This window comes from Amia ocellicauda, chromosome 10, assembly GCF_036373705.1.
Source record: "Amia ocellicauda isolate fAmiCal2 chromosome 10, fAmiCal2.hap1, whole genome shotgun sequence".
In the NCBI taxonomy this organism is placed as follows: domain Eukaryota; kingdom Metazoa; phylum Chordata; class Actinopteri; order Amiiformes; family Amiidae; genus Amia; species Amia ocellicauda.
Window position 1 is genome coordinate 14588805 of NC_089859.1, and position 23390 is coordinate 14612194.

Here is a 23390-nt window from a genome sequence, read left to right on the forward strand (position 1 = left end):
AAACACACACACACACACACACACACACACACACAAACGCTGTTGTGCTGTTAAAGGGTCAATGTCCTCTCACACAGTTCCTGGGGAGAAAATAAGGACATTTCACTGTGTTACGTCAACCTTTGCACCACTTATATCCCCATTAGTCTTCCAGCTAACCTCTGAGCTACATTTGTTTGCTTCAGAGCCGCTATTCCCCTCTACTCAACAAGAGAACAACAGAAGCAGCCTTTGTTTTTCCCAGTCGCCCAGTTCTAGTCAATGAAATATCTAAACTCCCAATCCATTCAGACAGCTTTAAGCTAACTCTTAGTCACTCAAATAAGGGCACAGAGACACTCTGTTAATATTAGGCCACGTCCCTGACAACCTAATCCTACCCTACTCTGCAATCCTCTTTGCGTCAGTGTAACCGCTAGGTCATGCTGTTTTTCCACTCTTGCAATTCCCTGCTCAAACCCCCACAGTGCCCCCAAAGGCAGTCAGTGTGACGGGGCCCAGCCTGCAACCTCATGGTCCCTGGGCTCCAGTCATTAGGCTGGGCTGCTGCTACTCAATGAGGGGAACCGGGGCGACAAGACACTGTGTGACGTCTCCCTTATGCCATTGTCCACCCCAGAGACCGCACAAAGACACCATTGTTGTACAATTATGTCTCAGAATGGGGGGCACTGGGGGGGCGTGTCAACAACAGCAGCCAGGGCTTGTGTGAGGAAGCAGCTTTTGTGTTTTTATCAGCAAAAATGCTTTCAGTGAACTTGAGATAAAGGAAAGAAGGGTTTAAAGAAATAAATGTGTGTGGGGGGGGGGGCTGTGTTAATCCCACTGCTGTGCTATGCTGTTATGAGGAATGAGGAGTTGGATAGGGGAGGGGGGGTGATGACTCATTGAGCTGTGTGTGTGTGTGTGTGTGTGTGTGTGTGGAAGTGGGTGAGAGCCGGCGTATTTGTGCGTGAGTGGGAGTGTAGAGATGTGTGGGCAGAGTTTTTGATGTCCGTCAAGCCCAAGAAAGGGAGATATGTGACCCCTACCTTCCCTGCTTCCCAGGAACAAGGGCAATCTCATCCTGCAAGTTTTCTTTCCTTTTTATGTAGAATATGTAGAAATATTTGCTCTAATCACATCTTATTTTCCACAGCCGAATAATCCCTAAAATCTTCAACACCAATAAGAACAAACAATACAGTGAGCTGACACTCACCTTAAGCAAATATTCGCCTGTGTTGGCTTTGTACGTTTGAGCGTCTGGGTGTGTGTGTTTTGAGCTTCCTGAGTATTCCTGTGGGATACTGTCTCTGTGCTTCTTGTCTGTACAGTAAAGGTGCATGACCAAGTTCGTCTGAGTGCCTGTGCCATACTTTCTCACCAATAATATTACCTAAACAGGTACAAAACCAAAGCCATACATGAGAGCTCTCGTTTTAAAATCCTTTTCAAATGTTTTAATGTTTTCAAACTCAAAGAGGAGATACAAATCCTAGCCCAGCAAAACACACAGAAACTACACACCTCTTTTACTGCTTGTGTACTCATACTGTGGTCTGCTTACCCATCATGCCACAAAGGATGACACATTCCCAAGACAAATCACAAAGCAACTCTCTTTTAATACTGCAGTCATCAGAACAGACGGGTGTCTCACTGCCTTGACAGATATGTCATCAATAAAATATCATTGCTCCCTCTTATAATCATAGGCAAATGCAATGCTCTGGGGGGGGTTTGTAGTGTCAGGGGAGGTCAGTCAGCTCTACAAAGCAACTGTTCCAAGTTTTTCTCCCTTCATATGTGATTCAGTTATCCTCCCCCACCACAGATATGTACACTTCTCCATGTGTTTAGACCACAGATCTGGCCGCACAAAAGTGGGATTCGTCAGTCCTCCCCTCATGTATCTTCTGTTTTTCATCTCTCCTGAGTTAACTGAACCCTTTAATTGAACTACTCCTCCACCCCCTCTTCTTTTAAAATGTTTCCACATCTTGAAAGATTGGAAGAAGTTCAACACTGAACACACATGTTGAGTCAAGAATTTGACATATTGAGGTATACTGTTTCAACGGCTAGTGGCTGCATTCACCGATCCAGATTAGTACTCGTCTTGAACTTCTTTACTTAACATAACATCAGGTAGTCTGAGATAAGTGCTAGTTCCAGTCTGTGAAGCCAGCCAGATGTGTACAGGATTTAAACAAGTGGGCCCATGACAGTGACTGCTAGTGTTTGAGTTCCCTCCTGTGCTCATCTAATCTGAACTGATAACCTATTAAAAGTTTTTCAGATGATTTGAGGTGAACAATAATTTATTAAAGATGTTGAATATAGACTGATAAGAGTTGCTCTCTGTCAGACGCCATTCCTGGTAATACAAGGATGACTATAAATAACAGTGATCTCAGTGATCTATTAAGGGTCTAAGTTACTCACAGATCATTTGGGACAAAAGGGGACACAGGTGGGACACTGAGCTCTAAACACCCGCTCTGTGCTCTGCGTTCTGTGCCTGGCCTTTCCCTCCAGCAGTCAAACTTTCCATCACCAGGTCACGTGGTCCCTGAGTGATGTAATTCAACTCCTTATATATTCTATGCCCCTGTGTGTAAAAGAGTGAGTGTTTTATATGTGTCTTCTCTCTTCACCCCATGCCTTCATTATAATATTTTTCTCCTTGCCTCATAGACTTGGCACCAAAGAGAATCTGTTCTGTTAAAGAGTTATTATTATTATTATTATTATTATTATTATTATTATTATGAAACACATGCCAAGAGTACTGAAACTTCCCTAATCCAAAAAGGGGTGAACCTCTTGCAGGATGGCATTAAAATATATGGTTTGTAAAGTACATCAGTTAATTGGTCAGAGGTATCAGTTCAATTTACTATTGATTAAGAGAACTATGAACTATTTTTCCACCAGTATGAGGGTTTTTTCTGGACGATATGCACTCTGTTTACAGCCCCTTGTCTCTGTCCCTGTAGTGCCTACTTCGCCCCCCCACCACACACACACATACACACACACACACACACACACACACACACACACACACACACGACCACCCTCTCCTCAGCATGTGTGTGAACAAAGGGATGAGTCTGTGTTGAAGGCGACCTTTGTTCTGGATTGCTCAATCACGCAGACAGCCTTGCCCACAGCGTCTCTTAGCCAGCCCCCCCACAATCCCACAATGCCCACTGTTTGAAGCCAAGCACTGCCGCCAGCCCCACAGTCTTCCCTGCCAGTCTGGGACTCACAACATGCTCCCTCTCCCAGCATCAGCCCAGAGAAGTGGAAACAAACAAAACAAACAAAAGCAGGGAAGAGAGGCTAAATTCAGGCAGGGCAAAACTTGGTAATTCACCTGTTATTTACCGTGATTGTTTATGTGTCCTGTGGAACAGCAAACACCTCTGATTTAACCGTCTTATATCCTAGCTTTCATATGCAATATTAATGCTACATTACGGTTGAATGAGGCTGAAAATAAAACTCAACCACTTCCTTACCTAACCCCCACCCCCATCTATACTCCCCTAATTGCCTTTTGTATTTCCTTTCCAGAGAGATGAGCCACTTTAAGTAACAAGCTTCAGACAACAGAGCTGCTGAACTGAAATGTGAAAGGAAAAGAATGGAATAAAATAACAACTCCCTTCTACTTTCCCTACGTTATCCTTACTCTGCTTTGACACATCCCAGAGAGCAATCCAATGAAATTTCACATAGAAACAAAAGGGAAAAAAATACATTTTATGAATTACTATTTGTTGCTCTGTTAACTGAAAGACTCATTTAAATTATGTGTTTCTGCTCATTATTATTACACTTTGCTTGCAATAAACAGTTAAAACATGTTTACGTCAACAGCCAATTAAGTGAACTGGCTGTTAGACCAATTAAGCAAATAGTGCGGATGTATTATTAAAGTCACTAAAGGTTCACTAAACAACAAAGTTACACTAAAAAAGATTTAAAAAAGTGACAACACGGATTCATTGAAATATAGTAATAATAACAGTGACAATAATAATATAAGATGATCAAAGAATCTAGTGCTCAGCAGCACTGGAATTAAATAAATAAACTTGACCTGAGCCTGCAGCCCCTAGTGAATGACCTTCACAGCACACAGCTACCTGGCTGGGGCTGCCCGTTGTGGGGAGTTTATTCTGAGGGGTTTGGGGTCAAGCGTGCCTGCTTTCAGACACTGTCTCTCACACACATTCCTGTACAGATAGCCAGGCTCTCTGTGGAATGCAGGGAATTTTGATAAACTCCAGCCTCTTGAAAAAACATCAGCCCTGGTAGAATAAACCCCTGAAGCACACACTCTCACTCTCACTCTCTCTCTCGCTCTCTCTCTCACACACACACACACACTACAGACTTGAACAGATCTCAGGCTCTCTACACAAAACCAAATGCAACAGAACTGAACATAATCACAAGAATGAAACATCTGGAGAAAATCTGTTTAAGGGAAAAAATAAAGCACAGGAGTACTGAAATTCAATCTTGCTTATTTAATATATATAAATTAATAATCTCATGAGATAAATTCATGCTAGGACGTGTGTAAAATACAGCCCAAATACAGTGTGGATTTAATTTACACAATCCATATTTTTCACTAATGTAATTTTCATACCTTTGATGCACGGTGTAAGATGAAAGTTATTTCATTGATTGATTCATTCATGCTACACAGGTTATTGTCTGTTTTTCTCCGGTGTGTTTTTTTTTTTACCAACAATGCAATGCCTCACTTGATTGAAGAGCTGTTTGAAATTGCTTGGCAGGGGTTAAACAAATTACCTTTATCTACCTCCCTGCGTAGCGAGTGCCCAGCTGCAGGATATCACAACAGAGAGCGAGCACAATGTAATTAGCTCTATCTGTACAACAGCAGCCTCCTGTGAGGGAGGAGGGCAAGGCTGGCACACTGCGAGCTCAGTCACGCCAACGTCAGCCCGAGCCGAATGCCTCCTCACCACACATTCTGCCATGGCAACGCTGCTATCTCAATGGCAACAAATCCTGGCTCCTGCACTTTACAGCACAGCCACCACAATGGCAATGCCAAAGGCGAACAAATCATTAGGACACTGGTAGGGTATTTAATACACGTGTATAAGAACTGTGTTTTCTCAGAGCTAAAAGAAAATACATAACAATGCAATAGCTCTAGTTTTGTTTGAGGTGAAAACAATTGTAAGGGTTTACAGTTTACTATTTTGGTTTACAACACCCACAGTATTACCCTTGGCCTGCCACGCACTGGGTGTATTTTTATGTTGCAAAACATGTTGTTCTAGCAGCAGTGATAAGGTTCTGGTAATGTGATGTCAAAGTAACATGCCTTAATAATACAGCCATACTGCATATGCTGGCATTCCCAGCCTCTGGTGTCTTCCATTCAGATTCTCTCAGACCTGCTGGTATGAGGACATAGCCTACTATCAGTGGTGGACGAAATAGTTTATCTGGGGAGATACGGAGAACGTGCAGATTAGCTGACATGATGAAAAAAGGCCAGATGTAAGTGCAGGAGTAGAGCAATTAAAACTCCCTGTTGCTATAACAGTCCAGCACATTAAGCAAGAAATACTTAACCAGATTTAATTAAGTTCCTGTGCAATAACTGGACTAATAAATGACCCAAGCGTTGAAGGGAAATGTGGAGGGAGGCTGGTGTCTCTGAGAATTTTATTCCAGGTTTCAGGAGGGAAGCGACTGAATAATTAGGGGTATAAACTGTAGCAATAAGTCTGTCTCATTTGGGTGACATTTTCTCCACTTTGTGAAAGATCACAGGTCTCTAATGCACAATTAATGCTTAGATGTTCCCGTAATAAAATGTAAAAAAAAAAAAAAAGAAATTGTAAAAATAATAATAAAAGCTGACTAATAGAGCAATCCACTACTGCAGGCTCACAGTAAAGGTCAGCTTCTCACCGTAAACCTTTACAGGTGATATTATACTACAAGTGTTGTTATGGCTGCAAGACTGTGCTTGATGGTACTAATACAGAGGGAGTCATGCCAGTGAGATGTCTCCTTTGCAATTAATACTGGGCACAAGGAGGGAGGTAATGACTGCACTGCACTGCACTGCACACAAGCTATTTATGGCATAATTTATTACTCATTAATAATGCATTAGCAAGAGAGTTTCAACTTATCTTTGTTTTATTATAGGCCTGTTAATTATGTAAGAATGAGGAACTCTGCAGTTCTCTCTCATAAGCTTACTTCATGCAAAGAAAGGGTCTTGAAGCAGATGAGGTGAGAACATATAGCACCCATTGTGCCAAACAAATATTGGGTCTTTGTTTAAAATCTATATTCCATCAAAAGCATAAAACTGCCCTGGTTTGTTTTTGTTTTTTTTCTTGTTTTTTCCAGAAAACACACGTCAATCTTATTTATTTTGTTTGGTAAAGATCTTACACAAGATAAACTAAATAAATATGGAGTTTAAGCACTTTTACCTGCAGATGTTCAGTTTCTTTTATTTTGTTTGTTTCTCAATTGTGCCTAAAAATATATAAACTGTATTGGGAGTATCTGCATAGCTAAATGTCTGTCGGAAATAATCTGTGTATCCATATCAGCACAAACTTTTGGGGATTAAAGGAACTGCCACGTTAAACACTTTTGCTGGTAAAAAGATGTACTTGTTGTGATTTTTATTAAATTTGTTATTATTCTGTACATACATAATCTATTTCAAAATAATAAATAAACAGTATCCAGATTTTTATTTTATCTCATTGTGTGAACTGTGTCACTTTCTGTTTTAACAAACACAAAAACCCCAGATGAATTTATAAATAACGCTAACCTGGCATCAAACCCACCGCTGATCAACCCCATATCTGAAAATTCCTAATATTCCCAATCACTCAAATACCATGTCAAAGAAACGAAAAACAATTAAGCCTATTTTTACCATTCAGACTGAAGGAATGGACATTTCACAAACTGCGACTGAAAACAGTATCAGGCTATTTGGAAACACAAGCATAAAACCCAAGATAAGGGGTATCTGGAAAGTTTGTGACCTGCTTCCTGTGGAGTTGCTGTAATACCTGAAAACTGTAGCACTTGTATCAATAAATCTGGACACATCATCAAAGTAAATTGGATAACACACGGCCAAATGAAAGATTATACCCAGAAACTTAAAAAGTCTGAAATATCGAGATTGTAGAACTGGAACATTTTGTGATTTCTGATTAAACTGACTTTTGCACTTTTCATAATGGATTTATTTTGGTTTGTTTTCATGCATGCAACCATTTGAAAACAAGACTGTGTGACTGCCTTTACTTTACATTACCCTCTGCCAGTATCTGGTGGTGGCTAAACCTGTCAGTAGGTGCCCGAGTGTTTGAATGTTCCCATATTCTCCCGTGCAGCAGACAGGCTTACCCAGCAGAGCCTGGAACAGCTGGCTGCCAAAGATGGCTGAGACTTTCCCCACACTGGTTCTCAAGCCCTGCTCCTCTGGGCTGGTGAGACTGGTCTGGTACTGCTCCAGCAGGTCCACTGCTCTCTGGGTGTCTGTGGAGCGGAGATCACAGTCAAACACATTCACACAGCAGAGCAGGGGAAACTCAGGGCCATCTGTCCCTCTGATCAACGGGCACACAGTCAAATGTGTGTGATACTATAGACACACTTAATATGTAAATAATTGCACTTTGATAAGTGATAGTAGCACCAGTTGCATAGCTACAGTGAAGGGGGGGTAATCTGTAGATAACTTGTCTAATTTGTATATATTAAACTTTTGTCCATGCCTGCCTTTAATGTAATGCCTATGTAAACTTTATTACTGTGGTAAACATGGTAAATATAGTGTGATGTACCATGGTAAAATACATATGGTACAGTGTATTCCTACGAAGTACTACTACTACATTTACTGGCTCCTCCCACAGCCTTTAATTCCTGTAATTCCTGTCACAGGATGTTTTAGCTTTTTTATCTGCCAACATCCACAATTATTGATTAAAAATAAATTGATTACATTCACAAAACAGAAGCCGACACACACACACTGACTATTCACAGAGACAAAGAGAGTAGGCGATATTTTGAAGATCATTAATCTGTAATCATTTGCATACTGTAATCATTATTATCACCATTTTACGATTTTATTTTTATTTTTCAAATACACGATAACGATTGCTTCGAGTAGATTTAAAACAACAACAAAAAAAAGCATCCCGTAGTGTGTTAAAGCTGCTCGCTGGAGACACCAAAACAGTCTGAGACGTGCTGCATGCATCATTGCTCAGTGTGCCGCGACAGATCCCATGCACAGCAGAGGTGTGCGGTGCAGAGCATCATCTCTCCCTGGGAGCAGCCTCTGCACCTCGCCGCTCAGCTGCATCAATCCAGACCGGCTTCTCTCCATCACTGGAGCTGTGAGTGACGGCCAGACCAAACAAGTGCGAAAATGAAACCCGACAACATGACCCAGAGGTGCAGGACTGAACACTTGTGAGTCTGGGTATGTCCTTGAAGACATAAGAACATAAGAAAGTTTACAAACGAGAGGAGGCCATTTGACCCATCGTGCTCGTTTAGTGTCTTTTAATAAGACCACTGCCTAAACGTTTACAGACCAAGCAACTGCTCAGTAATATTTTTGAAACGTCATTACACTCCTCTACCAACGCCCCGTCTGGTAACTTTAGCCTATAATTTACAGTGAGGGAAAAAAGTATTTGATCCCCTGCTGATTTTGTACGTTTGCCCACTGATATAGAAATGATCAGTCTATAATTTTAATGGTAGGTGTATTTTAACAGTGAGAGACAGAATAACAACAAAAAAATCCAGAAAAACGCATTTCAAAAAAGTTATACATAGATTTGCATGTTAATGAGGGAAATAGGTATTTGATCCCCTATCAATCAGCAAGATTTCTGGCTCCCAGGTGTCTTATATACAGGTAACGAGCTGAGATTAGGAGCAGTCTCTTAAAGGGAGTGCTCCTAATCTCAGCTCATTACCTGTATAAAAGACACCTGTCCACAGAAGCAATCAATCAATCAGATTCCAAACTCTCCACCATGGCCAAGACCAAAGAGCTGTCCAAGGATGTCAGGGACAAGATTGTAGACCTACACAAGGCTGGAATGGGCTACAAGACCATCGCCAAGCAGCTTGGTGAGAAGGTGACAACAGTTGGTGCGATTATTCGCAAATGGAAGAAACACAAAATAACGGTCAGTCTCCCTCGGTCTGGGGCTCCATGCAAGATCTCACCTCGTGGAGTTTCAATGATCATGAGAACGGAGAGGAATCAGCCCAGAACTACACGGGAGGATCTTGTTAATGATCTCAAGGCAGCTGGGACCATAGTCACCAAGAAAACAATTGGTAACACACTACGCCGTGAAGGACTGAAATCCTGCAGCGCCTGCAAGGTCCCCCTGCTCAAGAAAGCACATGTACAGGCCCGTCTGAAGTTTGCCAATGAACATCTGAATGATTCAGAGGAGAACTGGGTGAAAGTGTTGTGGTCAGATGAGACCAAAATCAAGCTCTTTGGCATCAACTCAACTCGCCGTGTTTGGAGGAGGAGGAATGACTCCAAGAACACCATCCCCACCGTCAAACATGGAGGTGGAAACATTATGCTTTGGGGGTGTTTTTCTGCTAAGGGGACAGGACAACTGCACCACATCAAAGGGACGATGGACGGGGCCATGTACCGTCAAATCTTGGGTGAGAACCTCCTTCCCTCAGCCAGGGCATTGAAAATGGGTCGTGGATGGGTATTCCAGCATGACAATGACCCAAAACACACAGCCAAGGCAACAAAGGAGTGGCTCAAGAAGAAGCACATTAAGGTCCTGGAGTGGCCTAGCCAGTCTCCAGACCTTAATCCCATAGAAAATCTGTGGAGGGAGCTGAAGGTTCGAGTTGCCAAACGTCAGCCTCGAAACCTTAATGACTTGGAGAGGATCTGCAAAGAGGAGTGGGACAAAATCCCTCCTGAGATGTGTGCAAACCTGGTGGCCAACTACAAGAAACGTCTGACCTCTGTGATTGCCAACAAGGGTTTTGCCACCAAGTACTAAGTCGAAGGGGTCAAATACTTATTTCCCTCATTAACATGCAAATCAATTTATAACTTTTTTGAAATGCGTTTTTCTGGATTTTTTTGTTGTTATTCTGTCTCTCACTGTTAAAATACACCTACCATTAAAATTATAGACTGATCATTTCTTTGTCAGTGGGCAAATGTACAAAATCAACAGGGGATCAAATACTTTTTTCCCTCACTGTATGTTATTATTAGGAATATTATATAGGTATATGTATTATAGGTATATGGAAGAGCAGTGGTTCCCAATCATGTCCTGGAGTACCAACAACCCTGCTGGTTTTTGTTCCAACCAATCTCTCAAGTACTTAATTGAACCCTTAATTGAACTAATTATTTCCTAAATAAGAGCCTTTTCATTATTTTTAATAGTAGCTTTTTAAGTTAAGTATAGCATTGTATAAGGAATTATCTTATTAAGGAATCATGTTATCAGTTACACAATGTAAAGAGTCAAGTGTAATCACATTACTTCAATTAAGGGTTCAATTAAGTAATTGAGTGCTTGGTTGAAACAAAAACCAGCAGGGTAGGTGGTCCTTCAGGACAGGGTTGAGAATCACTGGTGTAGAACTACTACTACTACTACTACTACTACTACTAGAACTAGATTATTAGGTCTAAGGTCTAATAATCCATGTTCAGTCATAGTGGTGGTAGTAGTAGTAGTAGTAGTGGTGGTGATGGTGGTAGTAGTAATATATAGAGTTGGTATTACTAGTGCTGCTGCTAGTACTACTACTGCTACTACCACCACTATGACTGGAAACGGATTATTAGGTCTAAGGTCATTAGTGGTAGTAGCAGTAGCACTAGTAATACCAATAACAGCAGTGACAGTAGAATATGCAGGGGAGGTGAGCAGTCACAATAGTAAGTGGTAGAAAGAGACATTTGCGATATAACTATACTGTACCGTACACTAGGCCTAAATAAACACTTATTGAAAAAGTAATAGTATAACATTAACCATTGTTCAATGATGCATGCCAATTTGAATAGGGAGCAATTCACCGAGCAGCAGTGGCTTGTGCCTGTGCTGTACTCTGCCCCCTCGCAGGCAAAACATTGTGCATACAAGTGGACAGTCACGAGTGTTTGTTGGTGGTGTACACATTTCCATGCACAGACTGCCACTCCCTCGGCTCACATGGGGCTGTGTGTGTGTGTTGCTGTTGTATTTTGTTGCTGTGTGTGTGTGTTGTTGTGTGTGTGTGTGTGTTGCTGTTGTATTTTGTTGCTGTGTGTGGTTGTTGATGTGTGTGTGTAGTGTTGTTGCTGTGTGTGTGTGTGTTGCTGTTGTTGCTGTGTGTGTGTGTGTGTGTTGTTGTTGCTGTGTGTGTGTGTGTGTTGCTGTTGTTGCTGTGTGTGTGTGTGTGTGTGTTGTTGTTGCTGTGTGTGTGTGTGTGTTGCTGTTGTTGCTGTGTGTGTGTATGTGTGTGTGTGTTGTTGTTGCTGTGTGTGTGTGTGTGTGTGTGTGTTGCTGTTGTTGCTGTGTGTGTGTGTGTGTGTGTGTTGTTGTTGCTGTGTGTGTGTGTGTGTTGCTGTGTGTGTGTGTGTATGTGTGTGTGTGTGTTGTTGTTGCTGTGTGTGTATGTGTGTGTGTGTTGTTGTTGCTGTGTGTGTGTGTGTTGCTGTTGTTGTTGCTGTGTGTGTGTGTGTGTGTTGTTGTTGCTGTGTGTGTATGTGTGTGTGTGTTGTTGTTGCTGTGTGTGTGTGTGTGTGTTGTTGTTGCTGTGTGTGTGTATGTGTGTGTGTGTTGTTGTTGCTGTGTGTGTGTGTGTGTGTGTGTTGCTGTTGTTGTTGCTGTGTGTGTGTATGTGTGTGTGTGTGTTGTTGTTGCTGTGTGTGTGTATGTATGTGTGTGTTGTTGTTGCTGTGTGTGTGTATGTGTGTGTGTGTGTTGTTGTTGCTGTGTGTGTGTATGTATGTGTGTGTTGTTGTTGCTGTGTGTGTGTGTGTGTGTGTGTTGCTGTGTGTGTGTATGTGTGTGTGTTGCTGTTGTTGTTGCTGTGTGTGTGTATGTGTGTGTGTGTGTTGTTGTTGCTGTGTGTGTGTATGTATGTGTGTGTTGTTGTTGCTGTGTGTGTGTGTGTGTGTGTGTTGCTGTGTGTGTGTATGTGTGTGTGTTGCTGTTGTTGTTGCTGTGTGTGTGTATGTGTGTGTGTGTGTTGTTGTTGCTGTGTGTGTGTATGTATGTGTGTGTTGTTGTTGCTGTGTGTGTGTGTGTGTGTGTGTTGCTGTGTGTGTGTATGTGTGTGTGTGTGTTGTTGTTGCTGTGTGTGTGTGTGTGTGTGTTGCTGTTGTTGTTGCTGTGTGTGTGTATGTGTGTGTGTGTTGTTGTTGCTGTGTGTGTGTGTGTTGTTGTTGCTGTGTGTGTGTGTGTGTGTGTTGCTGTTGTTGTTGCTGTGTGTGTGTATGTGTGTGTGTGTTGTTGTTGCTGTGTGTGTGTGTGTGTGTGTGTGTTGCTGTTGTTGTTGCTGTGTGTGTGTATGTGTGTGTGTGTTGTTGTTGCTGTGTGTGTGTGTGTGTGTGTGTTGCTGTGTGTGTGTATGTGTGTGTGTGTGTTGTTGTTGCTGTGTGTGTGTGTGTGTGTGTTGCTGTTGTTGTTGCTGTGTGTGTGTATGTGTGTGTGTGTTGTTGTTGCTGTGTGTGTGTGTGTTGTTGTTGCTGTGTGTGTGTGTGTGTGTGTTGCTGTTGTTGTTGCTGTGTGTGTGTATTGTGTGTGTGTGTTGTTGTTGCTGTGTGTGTGTGTGTGTATTGTGTGTGTGTGTTGTTGTTGCTGTGTGTGTGTGTGTGTTGCTGTTGTTGTTGCGGTTGTTTTCCCCGCTGCCGCCGGCCGGGGAGCGCAGGTGCCGCAGCCCAGGTGCGAGTTCAGCCGGAGGTCCGCAGCCCGGGACACGCCAGAGCTGCACGGCTGCCTGCGCTGCTCGCCTCCCGCGTCCTGACAGCGCTGCAACCGCGGCTGGAATGAAGTGCTTCCCTGGCACTGCGCGGATCAGTCCAACTTTCCAAGGAAAAATACTTCCCGTTTCCCTTGGGAATGCACAGAGGAAAGTTGGGCTTTTTAAAAAACGACAGAATAATTGAATAAGAGACCAGAGGCGGCCACTCATCCTGGTGCGATTAGAAAGGCGCTTCACTTTCACACAGGTGTCCGGCCTGCGCATCCCGGACGCGGCTGTACGATGCGTTTCAGACAAGTATGGGACCGAGCCAAGCGGAGTCCCATTCATGAACATTCATGAAAATAAAGTCCAAGAGTCCAACACATTTAAAACATCCTGAAATACAAGCTCACCCAACCCCCCTAACAATAAAAAGGTAAAATACTTACCGTACTTGTGAACCATGGCATAAATCACGATAATACAGTCCTTTAATCCAATGAAAGTCTCTCTGAATCCATGAAACTGGTTTATGACATTTATAATGGCATGGTGTCAGGGAAGAGGAGCGCCCCTCATGGAAAATAACTTCTTCACCGCACACACGCTGTAACTTCTTTAAAAAACAGCCATTTGAGTCACATAAAAAAATCTAAATAAATCCTCAAAGAAAAGAAAGTTGTCCCGGCGCTGCGAGAAGCGGCTGTGCGGCGGCTCCGCGGTGCTCAGCGGGAGAGGCGGCTGTGCGTCCCGGCCCTGCTGGAGGAGTCGGCGTCTGCGGGAAAGCGGCCGTTCAAACCCGCCTCCCCCGCAGCCTGCACCGCCGGACAGTGACCGCCAGGAGGCCAGACTGGACCGAGCAAGTACTCCAGAAGTGCCCCATTTCATTTTGTGTGGCTGCATGCACAGATAAGTGATAAGATTATCTTTACAAAGCATAGGCTTTTGTTAAGTATCCCTTAGCTAAGATGTAAACTGAAAGTACCATTCATGTGCACGTATATTAAATACCGGGATCAATATTTACATTGTATGTGAGTGTATGACGTGGGAGGGATGTTCATTGTAACACAAAAAAAAAAGCCCCAGACGTTTGATTAAATATAGCTAAACTACCGCCAATACAGTTCATGTATTCAGATACATGGGATTGCTTATGATTTATTGATTTAAATAACATAGATATAGCGCAACAACTTGCCAACTGCTTAACACATAAAGCAACAGATCAGACACAAATATCAACAGCGATAATGATAAGGAAGTTTTAAACACTAAGAAATCGCAAAGCAATGCATGCCGCCTAGTGGTCTCAGCACAAAATACCTCGCTTTATTTTATTTCCTTGACTAAGTATTCAATACGCTCCTTTCATCAACTCATTCATATACAGACTAATACACATTAGCTAATGGATTTTATTGTAGCTCACATTAAAATTACTTAAGCAGTAATAAGTTATTAAACCAATCATTATGCCTCAGGTTTTCATCACTTGTTTAATAAAAAGAAAAAAAAAAAAAAACATGGCTATACAACCTGTGGGATTTTGGGTAATTGTAGAACTGGGTCAATCCCCTTCTCTAAGGTCATTGAGGGTCAGAAGACAAATGAAGAGTTAACATCGCAGTTTGTACATTTATTTAAGACATCATTAGCAATAATATAACACAGTTCTATAACAAAATCTGTTCTTACAACCACAACAGACATATAATGCAAAACAATACAATTATTTGCATACCCATTGCACACATGCAGTGTTTAATGCCTGGAAGTGTCTCACCTGCCATGTCTGTCAATGAACTCAATCAGCTGGGATCCTTCGCGAATCCATTCATGTAATTGAAGCATTTCAGGGAGTAAAAGGTTACATTCTGGTTTTTTAACTTCAGTTCAGTTCAATCCCTTGCTAACGTTGCAGTGAAATGGTGTCATACCATTACTGAAATGAAAATGTTTTAAAAGCATGATTACAGTAGGAGCCCAAATATATTATCGTACAGTTGATTTCATGAGTAATTGTCCTTTTGTTCTGACCGAATGATTGGTGGTTTCAAGGCAACTGAAATGTCAAACTGAAACTAGAATAAAGTGTTTTAAATTTTCAGTGCTTGTGTCTGGTTGGATTATCTTTCCTCTGAAGTTGCAATCAACCATCACACCATTTTAGTTTCCCTGTCTAATGCAAGGTGTATTAATTTGTGATACATTATAGGTGATGACACATTTTTGCTATACAGCAGATTTTTTTTTTTACTATTAGTGTAGCACCAGTCTGAAGAAACTAAGTTTCTGATTTTCCTCACGTTAAGCGGATACAAAAAGAAAAAACAAAACAAAAACAAAACATCTGATCAAACTCGCTTCAAAAAGACTAATGAAGGAAGTTGACTAACAGCATATACTTACTGGTGGTCAAACTGTTTTGTAGTTACTACACAGTGTGGCCAACAGAAAGCACTGTGAAATTATATAGAATGAAAAGTTCTCCATGATGGAACATTATGACCCCAAAAATGATACCAGGATCCTAAAGTAGAAACTGCATATGGGAGAGATGAGTGATACTCACTAACCCTGTGTCTAAGCATTTTTTTTTTTTTACATGAAAAGTACAAAAACAAATAAGCATGCGATACGTCACAGTTCCCATCTTCACTTGTTATACAAAACAGTTCACAATAAAATACAAACACACATTTCCAGTACATGTGAAATCAATGGGGGGATTTTTAAGACAAAAAAGCCCAATTCCATATCTATTACAAATATAACCTACTTTAAAAAGGTAAACCAAGAATCAATATTATAATGAAATTCATCCCAACAGTATTGTATATTAAACAAATTACATATTATTTGGCACATAAAAAATACAGGCAAGGAAATGTTTGCAAATCTGAATCTTTAAACTGAAACTTTACAGACATTTAAATCTTCACATTAGTCTCATTACCATTTAGGATGTGATATCTATAGAAAAATATAGATTTACACTTGTAAAAATGCCAGCATTTCAAAATAATTTGTCTGATATCTAGAAACATTGTACATGATACGTTAACAGATTACGTTTGCATTATATAAACTACTTATATTTTATAATTTATATAAAACATTCTTAAAAATATATTGTACATTATAAAAGTGTTAAAGACAATATCTAGGAGTAATGCATCTGTATCTTCAAGCATGTGAATTTTCCTAAAAAGTATGATATATGAAATGATACGATATGATTTTTTTAGACTGCATAACTTCCAAATCAGTCTGTGGAAGTCTGATAGCAAGTAAGATAGCAATGTAATATACATCTTTCTGAATTAAATCCTGTCATGTATCAGACTAAATCTTTTACCCTTTTCAAAACCTTTTGATCTGAAAAAAAAAAATGTGCTTCACATTTTCTAACGGCAAATTATCAGTTTGTTGTATAAAGTAGAAATTAGAAATCTAAAGAGATAAAAGCATGGAAAACAGAAATGTAAATGTGTTCCTCATCCTTCCTATTTTCTGAGCTCTTCTAGGATGTTTTTGGAAAGGGTGAAAATATTTAGTAACTTGCGCACTGGAGTAAAAATTCTTCAGTCTTCATACTAGCAGTAAATTTGATTTACATTTGTCAGTTTTTTCATTGCTCCCAAAAGCAAAAGTGAACATTTTCAGAGAGCTACCAGAATGACTATCCCTACTTATAGAGATGACCAAATGAGAGTGGGGAGAGCAACATTTAGAGTGCAAAAATGTGAGTAGTGGGAAGTCCCAGCTTGCTCCATAGTTTCAGTTCAGAAAAGACACACAGTAAACCCACATAGTTGTGCTCCAGTAAAGCCTTCCATTCCCCGGAAAGGAGGTTCACAGTATCCCCAGATCCACTGGTGCAGACAACGTGGAAGCCAGCCGGGGAAGTGTCAGAAAATGAAGAATATGCCCAGAAGTTTGTAGTGCACGGTGCTTAAGAGAGAATCCTACACAAAGAGAGTCCCAGAGGTAAACCATACATGCAGCTTGCAGTCTAGCCCTCACAAGATAGTGTTCATCTGCTGAGTGACCCAGGTTGAATATCCATTCCTGTGCTCCTCGCTCTCTGTTGAGAAGCAGAGACAGTGTGTCAATGATCCGCCGTCTCTCTCGATGCATTACCTCACTGGCCATGCCATACCCAGAGAACAACTCTGATCTTAGATCTACTCGCAAAGTGCAAATTACAGACATAATGTACCTAATTGCATTTTAATTTATATGCAGTAGGAAGTGGCATCTGACAATAAAATAAACTTCAGTCACATTCTGACCATTCTTGGGCAGGCCAGAACTTTGAGGAAATTCATAAAATACATTAACAATCAGTCCTGGTAAATGTATATATTCAAAATATGTCCATGTTTTACATGTACAAAAAATAAAAATTATCCTCCATCCCATACATTGTAAGATTCAAAATGTATCTGCTGCAATTTTCCAGTGAAAAGTCTCATGAATCTTTGGAGCAAAGCTGCACCACTTTAGGAAGGGATTACATGATTGTTCTCCAAAATTATACATTTAAGATTTTTTTTTTTTTTTTTTACAACAGAAAACTATAACTTTGTTACATAACTTTGGTGGGAGTATTTGGAGACCCCTGTGCCCAATACCTGAAGTGAGACTTTCTTTTGTTGGCTATTCGTTTAAACTCAAAGTACTCTCTAGTAGTTACACAAAATACTCACCACGTCCACGGTTAAATCGCCATCTAAAAAAATAAATAAAAATAAATGTCAAATCGGGGAGCACTTTATAAATCAACACGAAGTGATTTTTTTTTTCTCTAAAGTATCATGTCCATGTTTATGTTCTTTTGCACAATGCTATGTGGACTCCCTCCAGCGATATTATATCATGTAATACAGTAGGATTATGTATATATTTTTATAATAATTATATTTTAATGGAAATATAATAATTAACAAAGGAATTCAACAAAGGAGTACAACATAGAACAATGAATTATAGGTGATTAGAGATGGACTCGAGTCTGGTGGAATCAAGTCTTGGCTTCACTCACCTCTGCAGGAAGAACAGACCAAGTATCGAAAGCAGGAATGCCACGTCCACTGTGATCCAGATCACTCTGTACGTATCAGGAGCCTGAGGACAGCAATAAAAACTCAAGTTGTAATTTTCATACACGCATTTCAGACTGAAAGCCGTGTTTATGAAATGTTTGCCAGTGACTGAGCTGAGCTTCGGACAGATGTTTTTTGTGACAAAGCTCTAGATGCTTTAACAACAGTTTATGATCAACACTTAAATGCAGCGTTCGCACAACCCTCTCTTGCCAGTACTTGAAAACTAAGAGTAATGGTTTCATGTCCATGTTGTATATAGATACTCATTTTAGAACGCATGCTTTGTGATGTTTAGTCTGCAGTTCATTGGGAGTACCTCTTAAGTTGACATTATACATGTACATCACTAAATAAATATCCTAATTGGAAATTAACAGAAAATACTTCTTCCTCAGTGATGTGAGTGTGAAAAGTATTCCCCTCTAGCTTCCAAAATAAGATGTTTATTTGGAAATAAAATCGAATGAAACGAATGACCAAGACACAGAGGATCCCTGGACTCAGCAACGGTTCCGAATCCCGAGAAAATCAGTTAATTTATAGGTCGAGATACAATCCGTTAATATTAAATACTGATTCATATGTAGATTCTCAAGATTATATTGGTTACTGAAAAAGCAACAATATAGAGGATTAAATAGGATTTCCCCTCTGTCATGCCCACTTGGTAAAATTCAACCTCACAACTTTTGTGGACAACTCTACAACTCTACAGACTTCTCTAGACTTATAAAGAAGAGCAAAATCCTCCTGTATCAAATTGGCCCTGCAGAAGCCAATTTGAGTGGTTTGGATTATTCGTGGAGTTCAATACAAGTGCTGATCAATACTCAACTTTCTCACAGCTGGGAAGAAATAGGTTAACCATATTCAATTAAGGGAGACCTTTATATCCACATGTATTTTACTCTTCAAAGGAATTTATATTCACACACTATCAATTCAGTTGGCTACAGTGGGTGTGCTGTCACTTATGCATGAGGTGTGGGGGAGTGCAGTGCAGTCATACTCACAAGGACCCAGACAGGCTGCGTCATGTTCTTGAAGATGTGACAGGCATTGGTCGTGACAGAGGTGACGCCAGAGCACCAGAGCAGAGAGAAGAGCCAGGGCTCATTCACCACGTATAGGTTCAGCGACACGTTCCTCTGCCGCAGCTCCCTGCCAGGAACCCACAGAGACATCGTCACCACTTCCTTACTCCGTGCCATCATACCAACAGCCAAGTCACTGCCTGCTCTTCAATACAGTCTGCAATACGTGTTTTGAGTCTGGTAAAGTTAACCCAGCTTTGGCAGGTTAATTTAGCAGTGAACCCACATCTCTGTGGTTCGGGTATTATACTGCCTTAAGGATGTTTGGTGCGAAAAATTGTCCCGTTAACAAAATGCATGATTTACTAAATCATAATAAAATTACCTTGCAATGAACTGGCGTAAATAGATAGATATTAACAAACATTCACCAACACACAAAGGTGCAGGAACTCATGCACCGTGACACAACTGGGAACACATGCGTAAGAAAATGATGAGACAAACCCACAGAAACATGGGGTCACAGACAAAAATTACCGTCATGAGGACATGGTGGCACACACCGAGCCAACAGAATCGATCGACACAGGCAAAGGAGGAATCATCCGGAAGGGCAAGCACATTGACGGACAGTAGTAAACAGCACTGAATGTTACAGTGTCCTGCCCCAGACTGTGATATGGAACATCCTTGTACTGTGTTGCAAGAACATTTAAACCACCTCTCACCCAATCTCCTGTGTCGTCAAAGAGCTGTATTTGAGGTTCAGCTGGTTCCCACCATCAGCCTCCATCTCTGACCTATTAGCGTAGACCTGTCTGAACCCTGGGGCCTTTCTCATCACTAGGTCTCTGTTCTGTGGCGGCAACCAGAGCACCTATGTGGAGTCAAACAGCATCAAAGTCCCCCCATCTCTTCTGAATGGTTAAAGTCTGGACAGCAGATTTTATCCACTGCCATTTTTTGCTGTTCCACTCCTGATATGAAATTACTAAAATATTATTTTCCTACAGGGAATACTGCAAGGCTTGTACCTCAGGCATGCTTTATCACTACTGTGTAGTTTTACATATTGATAAACACCGGGATACATAGTGCACCATATAATGATCAAATATTTTTTAACACGCGTTTGTTTTTATATCTCAAACAAAATGAAGCTATAAGCCATAAACCAATCTTTCAGATTTTTTATTTTAAAATACCTAGTAGGCATGTTTAAGGTATCCCGATTGTGATATGTTTCTCCTACAAAAAAGCATGGAAACATAGTGCATCAGACTAAAGTTTAAGCATATAGTCCATTGCAGTTGTTAAGTGAGGGTTGTTATTATTTACTGTGCTTACCAGATTCTGCAAGATGCTGGAATTGAGAATCGTCTGCACAACGTGGTCAGTGTAAACTGCATTGGTAGAGTCGGTCTTGAGGTCAAAGATAAGGGAAGTGTTGTACTCTTTGGCCAGTGTCAGCAGCTCTTCGAGTGATGGGATGGTCTGATTTCGAATAGCCTTCCTGTCCTCCTCCGAGAGCATGGACACTGTGTGGAAGGGATCACTCTGAAACGGGTCACAATGGCAACACTTATCCCTGGGTCACACACAGACGGTGAGGTCTGTAATGTCATGTAAAGTGAAACATGTTTTATCAGACTACAAATAACATCCTCACTGTACCCGTGTTATTTCAACTGGCAAGTTAATGACTGGCTGCGACAAGTGTAGCTGGCAGGAAACATTGTATTGGTTTGAGACAGTGTCCATTCCTCTACTAATACCCATAGCAGCTGAATGAGGACTGTGGATCAGTATGCAAATAAGGGTCAAGAGACATTTGCATGCAAGTTTAATTTGCATGCTTATCTTCATCCACGGGGACAAGTGAGTCTTTAAATGTAACCAGCAGAGATCTTCACATCAAACACCTTAATATCAAACTCAAATACTGACATGTGTGTCCCACAATACATCTAAAATTGCAGATATTGTATACTGGTACAATGAAATGCGTTTGCATTAGTCTATATTCAAAACCAAAGTTCTTCTAATGAACACTGCAAAAAATATATTACTTTCACATTAATGTATAGTATATACCTGTACATAACATATGTATTACTGTAAATATTGTACACGGTTCTGAAATAAACGTATTTCTTCACACAGCCACACCATGCTTGCTTTTATTTGTTTGTTTATTTCTTTATTCGTTAACTTGCATTCCCTTTGTTCCCACTTTTTTCTCACCAAGTGTCTCCAATCACCCCATTAAGCCCACCCCTCAATAATCAATTACAGCCATAACTGCCTCTACCAACATGGCCTCATTGGCTTAAGCCTTCTTAACCAAGATGGAGTGTACCTTCCTCAACCCCCAGGGCCCTAGAGCCTCCAAATTCACATCTGCGAATGTTCACTCCATCACTATATATTTATTTTTACTTTCATTTGAGCCCTGATACATAAAATGTTCATTATTACCTGTACTTATTTTGCTATAGTTTGAAGCTACTAAAATCAACCTAGCAAGGAACTGAATATTTGATGGGATTTCATGTTAGAATGTGGAACGTTCATAAACTGAGTACTCCTTGTACTGCATAACCAAAAGCAAACATACTAATCCCAATACGTGACACATCTGCAGTTCTGTCCATGTTAAAACATAATAAGATGAAGTACAAACAGGAAAAAGTGCAGAGATTAAAAAGGCACCTCATTGTACAACATCAGGGCCCTCTCTGCTCCTCTACAGTCCATGCTCTGCATCCATCTGAACGTCAACAGGGCTGCAGCCTCACCTTGAGAAACCAATCCCCAGCGTTGAGCATTTTGAGCTCCTCCAATGTGTAGTTGTCGCCCATTTGGCTCTTCCGCTCTGGAAATCTCTCCATCACATTTGTAGTCCTCAGGAGGGACTTGTCATGCATTAAGAAGGGCTTTTCATCCTGGCTGAGAGTCAGGAGGGTGGAGTCACACAACCATAACAGCTGAAGGCACAGATGCTCAAGCTATAGGCACATGGAACGGTGTACATTTTGAGAAATCTAGGTGAGTACAGCATAGTTGAAATGGATTGGTAGCTTCATATAAGAGGATGTTCCCTGCTTTGCATCTACACTTCATTGCCAGACCCCTCACATCCTCAGGTAGTGATGGGGATAATTTGGTGAATGTCATCAAAATATTCCAGGAAATCATCTGATGGTTAACCTTAGTTCAGGAAGCAGTTCTAATGGACCACGGATGGTAGATGGGAACCTTCATCAAATTCTCACATTCTTGGTTATATGGGTTTGCCCTCATTACTTATAACTAGGCTTTCTTTCTCGCTGACACAAACTGGCACCAGTCCTGTAAAATGGACCCTCTTTATCATTAGAGACTTTTCCACCCTGAATTATTATTGCCCCTCTCTGCTTAGCAGGTTAACCCTCTTAAATGTTGTCCTCTTTCCTCACCTAAGCATCACGTCTGTCTCAAATGCGGTCACTCCACACTCCAGACTCTTCTTGAATGACAACATGGTATTCTCCGGAGCCAGCTAAATGGCACAGAGCCGAGGAGCAGCAGGAGAGACAGAGAAAACACAGCGACATGAGACTGTAGGCCTAGCCAAGCCATTTCACAAGACTGAAACAAAGTCTGGAGTCTAGTTTGAATCTCGTGTGTGTGTGTGTCTGAGGGGGTGGGGGTTAACACTTACCACGGGGGCTCCTCGGTGTCCAAGCAGAGCAGGTTTGGGGGGCAGCCGGTGTGCTTCCACAATGCAGGGTGAGGAGATCAGGAGAGGAGAGAGGAAGACTCCAGCCACCACCACTACATAAGCCATGAAGATCAGCACCCTGGAAACTGATGACAGACACAGAGCATCAGCAACCACTGTCATTGGCCAGCAGGTGGCAGCACTGCACTGGGAGAACAACACAAATTCAAAAGTGTTGAAGACGCTTTGCAGACCTGCCCACTTGCTAAATTGTTCTTATCCCTTGAACACATAAATATATACATGATAATGATTATTCTTGTAATATTAATAGTCTAATATTTAAATCATAATAATAGGTGTAGTAATGTACTTATATAGTTCAGAGTGTGACATCCAGTAATGGTAATAAAACAATATGTAAATGGCCCAACTCAGAGAACAAATATTTTTAGAAATCTGGAAAACAAATACATTCATTTTTATTTTCAGTTAAATTGAGTAAAATATTTTTTT

General features: G+C 41.0%; 2 protein-coding genes across 14 annotated transcripts in view; both read right to left on the minus strand.

The window, feature by feature from the left end:
* Nucleotides 1–13791, minus strand: part of dlg3 (discs, large homolog 3 (Drosophila)) — a 94537-nt gene extending 80746 nt beyond the window's left edge. For 5 of the 11 annotated variants that reach the window (XM_066715135.1, XM_066715134.1, XM_066715132.1 and 2 more), the window contains exons 1-2: nucleotides 13470–13791; nucleotides 7438–7569 (exon numbers count right to left, since the gene is read on the minus strand). In XM_066715135.1, coding sequence (XP_066571232.1) covers nucleotides 7438–7569; nucleotides 13470–13485 — 148 coding nt within the window. In that variant the 5' untranslated portion in view covers nucleotides 13486–13791. The remainder of the gene's footprint in view (nucleotides 1–7437; nucleotides 7570–13469) is intronic. The other 6 variants (XM_066715136.1, XM_066715129.1, XM_066715128.1 and 3 more) reach the window with 2 other exon arrangements.
* Nucleotides 13792–14638: 847 nt separating this feature from the next.
* The window catches only part of gdpd2 (glycerophosphodiester phosphodiesterase domain containing 2), a 30198-nt gene continuing 21446 nt past the window's right edge, over nucleotides 14639–23390 (minus strand). For all 3 annotated transcript variants that reach the window (XM_066715142.1, XM_066715141.1, XM_066715143.1), the window contains exons 8-16: nucleotides 22875–23020; nucleotides 22630–22712; nucleotides 21970–22120; nucleotides 20519–20728; nucleotides 19900–20048; nucleotides 19148–19295; nucleotides 18071–18153; nucleotides 17736–17758; nucleotides 14639–17110 (exon numbers count right to left, since the gene is read on the minus strand). In XM_066715142.1, coding sequence (XP_066571239.1) covers nucleotides 17046–17110; nucleotides 17736–17758; nucleotides 18071–18153; nucleotides 19148–19295; nucleotides 19900–20048; nucleotides 20519–20728; nucleotides 21970–22120; nucleotides 22630–22712; nucleotides 22875–23020 — 1058 coding nt within the window. In that variant the 3' untranslated portion in view covers nucleotides 14639–17045. The remainder of the gene's footprint in view (nucleotides 17111–17735; nucleotides 17759–18070; nucleotides 18154–19147; nucleotides 19296–19899; nucleotides 20049–20518; nucleotides 20729–21969; nucleotides 22121–22629; nucleotides 22713–22874; nucleotides 23021–23390) is intronic.